Here is a 7,910-nt window from a genome sequence, read left to right as displayed (position 1 = left end):
AAACAAAAAAATATTAAGCAAATAAAAAAAAAAAAAAAAAAAAAAAGAAGAGTATCCCATACCTTATAAACTGGACCAAATCCACCTTGACCGAGTTTGTTTGAGAAACTAAAGTTATTAGTGGCAGTTCGTATTGTATGCATCTCAAAGAAATTTATGCCGGAGACATCTTGTGGTTCCAAATCATTCTTCCGTGCATCTTGTGAAGTGTTGATGAACATAAAATTTGGTGCAACTGGTCAATAGCGTCATTTATTAGTTTGTATCATTTTATCATCCAACGCTGAACTTTCAGCACAAGTAAACAAATTAACCCTTAATTAGGAGAACATCAATCTTTAACAGATCAGATAAACTCCCTAATAAATACTGACTACTTGAGACTGTCCCGACTCCCATGGGACGTAAAATCTAGCAATTTGCTTTGATTTTAGTTACACGAAAACAAAAAGACAAAGAAAGAGAGTGGGAGAGACCAAAATTCTAGTGTCTCACCATTTTGTTTGGCTCGGTATCTCCAGAACGTATATGCGGAAAAGACCAAGATCGTGAGTAAGGAAAGGCTGGCAGTAGCACCAGCAATAATCAATGTTCGGCTGCTTCCAACTGAAATATTCACCATAAAAAAAAGTAACATCATACTACAGAGAAACAATATCATAAAATAGAAACTTCAAATGTAACAAGTAAGCAATACTCATTATTTATAATATAACACATTATATCCCTACCCAATTCTGAACTTGCAAGACGAAGGGAAAGAGACTCTCCATCAGATGAAAACTGAACCGTGTCTACAAGCTCCCGGTTCCATACCAAGCATCCAATTCCACTTATATAGGCGAAGGCTGTGCAAGAACAGTTTCCTAGACAACCCTGGTGACACTGTTCTGCGTTGAGAAAGCTTGCAAACTGGTACATATCCGGAGTCTTTACATGTTTCATATGATAGAAGATGTCTGCTTCTTTGCCTTGAGTCTTTGCAGAAGAGTTCGCCTGGCAAGAGAGCTTTGTATGTCTCACACACCCACTTGTCCAGTTCCTTTGTCTCCACTCCTCATCCGACTTTGGTACAAACCCTTTCATGCATACGCACTTTGGGGTACTGGTTCTCAAACACAAACCAAAAGGCCCACAAGCACCATATAGATCACATGAACTTACTGGAGCTGCAAAGTGAAGCGTCCAGTTTTTGCCATCACTCCAGAGGATCTTCATTTTCCCTTCTGATGTCAACGTAACATATGATAGTTTATAGTTTCTTAACTGGGAATAAGAGAAAGATGCTGTGCCTTTCTCTACATCTTGGACAACAGTGAATGGACTTACATATGATGCATCGATCCCAGGTATCCCAGAGAATTTTGTTTTTGCCCATGGACCACTTCTCCATAATGTTTTTCTTGAAACATCATCAGTTACAACAAGGTTTCCGGTGTCTAGAAGCTCTGCATGGCACTTCTTGGATGTGAATGCTTCTCCTGTTGACCATATAACATCTTGCTTTCCGTCAAGCAAGATCAGGCTCCCGTTGGTGCTGATGGTGAGATTTGCCGCGGTTTTTGTGACTGGTTTGTCTCTGTTAGCCACCCACACAACGACCTGAGGAGTGATGTTCTTGAACCAGATCCCAACATACTGATTCAGGGTGTTGTTAGGACTGAAGAAGCCTAATTCATAAACTCCGTTAGGAGAGCTCAGAGTTTGTCTTATTGATAAAGGACTTGATGTGTTTATATCAGCATTTCCACAAGTTGAGAATATAGATATCAAGAGAAAACAAAGGAAGAAAACCATCTTGTTTCTCTAGTGTACTCTTATATCTTGTGGAGATTTTGAACATATGAGCACAAGCTTACGTTGATGAACAGAGATTAATAAGCCTTGATGGAACAAACACTTTCCGTGTTATCCGGACACCGTACGCATTGACATTAATAGATTATGTTCTTTTATTGTCAGTGAGAATAATTATGAGTGTAATCTAAACATAAACATCAAAATAACCCATGTTGACATAGTTGACGTAGAAATTTTTATGTTTCCTCGCCGAAGATAGAATCTAACAAACGACCATAATTTCCTCATTTTGGTCTTCTCATAGTCAACATACACAACTAATAACTTTGCAAGTTTAAACATTTCCTAAACGATATAGATGTAGAAACTGCTTTTAAACGTCATTTTAGTTTATGTTCCATATTGATAGACAAAGTTAAAAATGCAAAATGAATGTCTAACACCTAGCGTTTCACCGAACATTTTCAGTTGTAAGATTGGGATTATGTAGATATTAACTTAAATCTATAAAGGGAGTGTATAAGAATACATGCTCACACATCAAAAGCTCAATGAAATATAAATAACATATAAAAGATTTGGATCAATCCACGTATCATCAATTAATTTTTAAATCGAAGAAATAAAACTTAACAAGCGAAACATCAGAGGACATGCCGTTGAAAACCTTGTATACGTCGATCTGATGAAATCTAGATAGATACCGAAAGTACAAGCAAAACTGTGGGCGGATTAATTAATTAAATACCCACCATCTGAGTCAAAATCAATGGTGTCAGTGTCACTAAAGAGTAGACAAGACAACTAATAAGCTATAACGCTGCTATTTTGTATTAGCCTTATGACTTTACCCGGAAGAAAAACACTAATATACGACAGGCGGCTGATGAAAATTCACAGGAAACACACTCACAAGACTGCATTCACATGCCCATGTCTTAAAGAAGAACAAAAAACCCCCCCCACAAGACATTCTTTCTAATGCTTTGTTGACAGGAAATAATCAGTTTTTAGGACAGCACAGTGCTCATTGCTGCTCTATAGTGGCCAAAGTGGTGAACATGTAAATGCTTAACATTATCGTTAGTCACAAGACGATGTAGTTTGACCATCGACATGTAAATGTAAGATCTCTCTTATTATTCAAGGTCACAATACAAATATATATATATACACAGAGAGAGTACACTCGGGGCTTCTAGGTTAGAGACATTTATAGTTGTTTCTTTAAACAGAATTGGAGAATATTGAGGTAGTTTAGAAGATGATCACATGTGTCATTGACATGCTACGTTGTATCACTAAGCCCCCTTAAGATGTGTTTGATTTTTTCAGGAAAAAGACATTTCTCATGTCTCTCTCTACCTTTTTATTTGTTTCGATATTTTAATACTGAGATAATTATTGAGAAATTGCAGCTGCGGATGGCCTAAAGTACTCAAATGAGAAGTTTAGAGATACTAACTAGAAAAAAGATATACTCACTAGAAATTGTTTGTTTAGAATTTAGAGTTCTCCCAGTAAAGTTGCTGTTAGAGCCAGCACTGTTTATGGTATATGATTTTTTTCTCTCTTTTGCATAATTTAAGTACTTTAATTAACTCTTTCAAGGAGATTAACATAGCAGTGGTATGTTTCAGAAATTTACACATCAAACAATACATGTATCTACCACCCTTTTCATTCATGTATTATATGTTAACGAAGTTAGATGATGAACCTTGGCGAAATAATATTGGAAAATATAAACATCAGTTTTCATGTGTTGCTAATATAATATTTTTTTGTGGAATTTTTTTTTTTGCTAATATAATATATGCTAATTCGTAATTAAACATTTTATCTTGGACAATTATCTCAAATAGCTTTTTTTAAGTTTTTGTCACAAAAATAATTTTCAAAAAAGAAAATGACCAAAATAGTTTTATTTTTTATTTTGAAAATTTTAATATTTATTTTTTATTTTTTTAAATTTAAAACATTTTCTCCAAAACCCCACCCCTTAACTCTAAAACCTTAGTTTAGATTAGTTAACCCTAGACATTTTTACCCTTTAATAAAACTTATTTTGATCATTTTTTTCACTGAAGACTATTTTTGTGATAAAAATTTAAAAAATGCTATCTTAGAAAATTTCTCTTTTATCTTTGTTTCTATATCATGTCTTATTGACTGCTTGATTTTTTTTTATTTTTTTATTTTCATGTATGCATTTAATAAGGATTGGCAATGTAGTATTAAGTGTTCAACTTGTAAACGAGGGGTACGAGTTTACAGGAATCAGGCTCCTTGACTGAAGATTTTTCTATTATCTTTTTTTTTTCTTTTTGGTCAAAATCTTTTTTTTTTTTTTTTTTGTTAAGAAGCCTATTTGTTACTAGAAAAGCATTATGTTATTAGCAATGCCGTCTTCAAATTTTGAGACTACAAGCAACTATAAAAGTTTTTCACAGAATTCTTATTATAATAGTTGTTGTTTTAGATAAAATAAGAGATATATAGCAATTTTCTTTAAAATGTTTCGTTAAATTTTTTCGTGAGCTGAAAGCTGGTGCTTCAAGAGTTTATATTAGAACCGGCAGAGGCGGCTCAGGGAACATTCAGTGTTGTACCAAGGGGCCCATAATATTTTTTTTAGTTTAAAGTTTAATGACGGCTCAAAATAATTTCGAAGGTAGACAACTAGCTACTTCCACCTATATATATGTTGAACAGCTGGCAAAAAGGTTTATTGATAAAGATGTGTTTTTTTTATTAATGACTACGGTTTAGCCTTAAGAAAGAAAAAATGTTTTTAAATAAAAATATATCTTATTTATTAAGCATTTGAAAAGGAAATTTATTCTAGATTGAAAATAATGTTACAGAGCAGGCTAATAATACAAACAATAGTTTTTTTAGAAAAAAATTTTAGGATAATCCTAAATTTTTTTATATTACAAATATATCTCTTAAAAAATAAAATGATCAAAATATTTCTTATTAAAGAGGTAAATAGACACTTATAATTTTAGTGTTAATTAATCTAGAATTATTAGAGTTTAGATTTGAGGAGCGGAGTCTTAGGGATGAGATTTTGGATTTTTAAAATAAGTAAATAAATACTTAAAAAAAATTTTAAACAAAAATATTTTCAAAACGAATTTTTTGTAATTCAAATTTTTTGAAAATTTTATTTATTTTAATAAAAATTTTGAATTCAAAACCGTATAATTCGAAAATTATAATTTTTTTTCATGCTCATGTATTCTAATCATTTATCAATTATTTATGAGACTTTCATTCCCATATTTTCCATGAAATGAGCATATGCTCTCTTCATTTTGTTGTATTCAATATATATTTCTTTCGGAAAAGATCACCAATCCAAGACAAAAATGTTTCGAGGATTGGTGTGACCAAGAAAAAATTGATAATTGTCAAAGTTGTTTTTTTCTTCTCGAAATCTAAAGAATTCTTATTATTTTATACGTAGGTTATCGATTCTGCATTATATGAAAAGACTCAATTTTTTTTTATCGTATCTTAAAGTAAAGGGTTTTTTTGACTAGTTAATGAATTTTTTTTTATTATGTTTCTTGTTGTAGTATGCATTGGATCTTAAAGGAATATGAGGTTGTATCCGGTCAGTTTATAAACTTCGATAAGTCCTCGATTCAATTTGGGCACAAAATTGAGGAATCAGCTAGACAGGAGTTAAGAGATATATTGGGAATCCAGAACCTTGGAGGCATGGAATCCTATCTAGGTCTTCCAGAAAATCTGGAGGGATCCAAGATACAAGTTTTTAGCTTTGTGCAGAACCGACTAAATAATAGAGTTAATGGTTGGACCTTCAAGTTTTTCACAAAGGGAGGAAAGGAAGTGATTATTAAATCCGTGGTTACGGCATTACCAAACCATGTGATGTCTTGCTATCGTCTGCCTAAGGCAACCGCCAAAAAACTGACGACCGCGGTCGCACAATTCTGGTGGAGTCCAGGGGAGAGGACAAGAGGCATGCACTGGAAATCATGGGATAAAGTATGCCTTGATAAGGAGGATGGAAGACTAGGTTTTAAGGATATTACGGATTTCAACACAGCAATGCTTGGTAAACAGTTGTGGCGCCTGATTGAGAAGCCAAATACTTTATTTTCCCGAGTGTTCAAGGGACGGTATTACCGGAATGCATCACCCCTGAAACCGATTCGCTCTTATTCTTCGTCATATGGCTGGACTCTTATTCTCCATCATATGGCTGGCGGAGTATCGTTTCTGCTAGATCTCTGGTAAGCAAAGGACTAACCAAAAGGGTGAGATCATGATCATCTATATCTGTATGGAACGATCCATGGCTTCCAACCACTCGCCCGAGACCAGCAAATAAAAATCAACACAATTTCGACCCAGAACTAACAGTGGATTCTCTTATTGATTCTACTTCGCGAACATGGAATTCGCAAGCACTCAGGGCTTTGATGGATCCCCAGGATGTGAAAATTATAGAAAGCATACCAATGAGTAAAACCCAGATGGTGTACAAGGATGGATGGCATTTCACAAACAATGGGAAGTATACGGTTAAATCAGGTTATCAGATAGAACGAGTTTATCCAGACAGGGAAAAACGACCTTTAATGTTTGGACCCTCAGTTGATGCTTTGAAGGCGTTCTGCTGGAAAATACGGTGCCCCCCATAGTTAAAACATTTTCTATGGCAATTGGTTACAGGTTGTATAGCAGTCAAGAAGAATCTGAAAGCGCAAGGAATACAAGGAGACATATGTTGTGCACGTTGTGGAGAGAATAAGGAATCGATCAACCATGTGTTTTTTTAATGTCCTCCAACACTTCAGGTTTGGGCTCTCTCCAAGATACCATCAAACCCAACTATTTTCCCAACGAGCTCCCTCTTTACAAACATCGATCATCTCTTTTGGAGAGTGTCCCCACCGATGGAGGATCATCAATTTGCGTGGATACTTTGGTATATTTAGAAAGGAAGGAACAATAAAGTTTTTAGTAATGTGGACATGGACCCAAAGGACATGCTCAAATTGGCAGAAACAGAATCAATACTTTGGGCTGACGCACAGGTATTGACCGGAAATAGGATAGTATCCCAAGTCGAGGTTATGACTCTCCCATCAATTCCGGGGAGATGGTGCTTTACAGATGGTTCCTGGAAGGAGAATGATATTTTCTCCGGGCAAGGTTGGATGAGCACTTTAGAAGGTTTTGATGGGCTCTTGGGAGCAAGGAATGTCCGGGCTTGTCTATCTCCTCTACATGCGGAGATAGAAGCACTACTCTGGGCAATGGAATGCATGAAAAACTTACGCCAATTTCAGCTTACGTTTGCAACGGATTGTTCTCAGTTGGTGAAGATGGTTTCAGAACCAGAAGAATGGCCAGTATTTGCAAATTATTTGGAAGATATTAAGACCCTGAAAGAAGGTTTCACACGATCAGTGATTATCTATGTACCAAGGACGCAAAATTCAAGAGCGGATAGCCTAGCACGCAGTGTCAGGAAGCAACCATCGTTTATCGTTCACATGGATCAAGATCTTCCGGAGTGGTTCACAGAGTCAATATGAATCTGTAGTTTGATGTAAAAAAAAACTATTTAAAATGTTTTGAGTTGGTCTGAGGTTGAAAGTAACACTAATGTCCACTCTATTTTACTATTCTTAGAGATTACAAAACTTTTTTACCATGAAAAACTAATTCATAAAAATGTAATGGTTATATTTCTTCTTATTATCTTTTTATTTATTTTGTGATAAATTATAAAATAATATATGCTGAAAAATATGTACAACATGGGTTATTCGGGGGAATTAGCAAACTAGCAATTTTTTCATTAAATGCAAAAACTATAACAGTGATTTTGAGGTAATTAAACAATTTTTTAGAAGAACGAGATTACTAAGAAAACATAAACCACATAATAAAAAAAAAGAGACGAGAGAAAGAGAAAAACCGTAGTTGTAGAAAGCTCTAGCTTTGGCCGCCGCTCCGTTGGTTTGCCGGAGGCGATCTCCATCTTTCCTTCCCTCTTTTTTCTTTGCTCCCTTTCTTCCCGTCATCCCTTAGTCGATATGAAATCTCCTCTGTAAAGGCCG

At 34.9% G+C, this 7,910-nt stretch overlaps 1 protein-coding gene across 1 annotated transcript in view; it reads right to left on the bottom strand.

Annotated features, from left to right (window-relative positions):
* Nucleotides 1-1,797, bottom strand: part of LOC106313967 (G-type lectin S-receptor-like serine/threonine-protein kinase At1g61390) — a 3,570-nt gene extending 1,773 nt beyond the window's left edge. The window contains exons 1-3 of the mRNA XM_013751909.1: nt 732-1,797; nt 496-606; nt 63-235 (exon numbers count right to left, since the gene is read on the bottom strand). Coding sequence (XP_013607363.1) covers nt 63-235; nt 496-606; nt 732-1,797 — 1,350 coding nt within the window. The remainder of the gene's footprint in view (nt 1-62; nt 236-495; nt 607-731) is intronic.
* Nucleotides 1,798-7,910: the final 6,113 nt, after the last annotated feature.

The sequence above is a fragment of the Brassica oleracea genome, chromosome C9 (genome assembly GCF_000695525.1).
Source record: "Brassica oleracea var. oleracea cultivar TO1000 chromosome C9, BOL, whole genome shotgun sequence".
In the NCBI taxonomy this organism is placed as follows: Eukaryota; Viridiplantae; Streptophyta; class Magnoliopsida; order Brassicales; family Brassicaceae; genus Brassica; species Brassica oleracea.
This window is presented reverse-complemented; position numbering and strand designations above follow the sequence as displayed.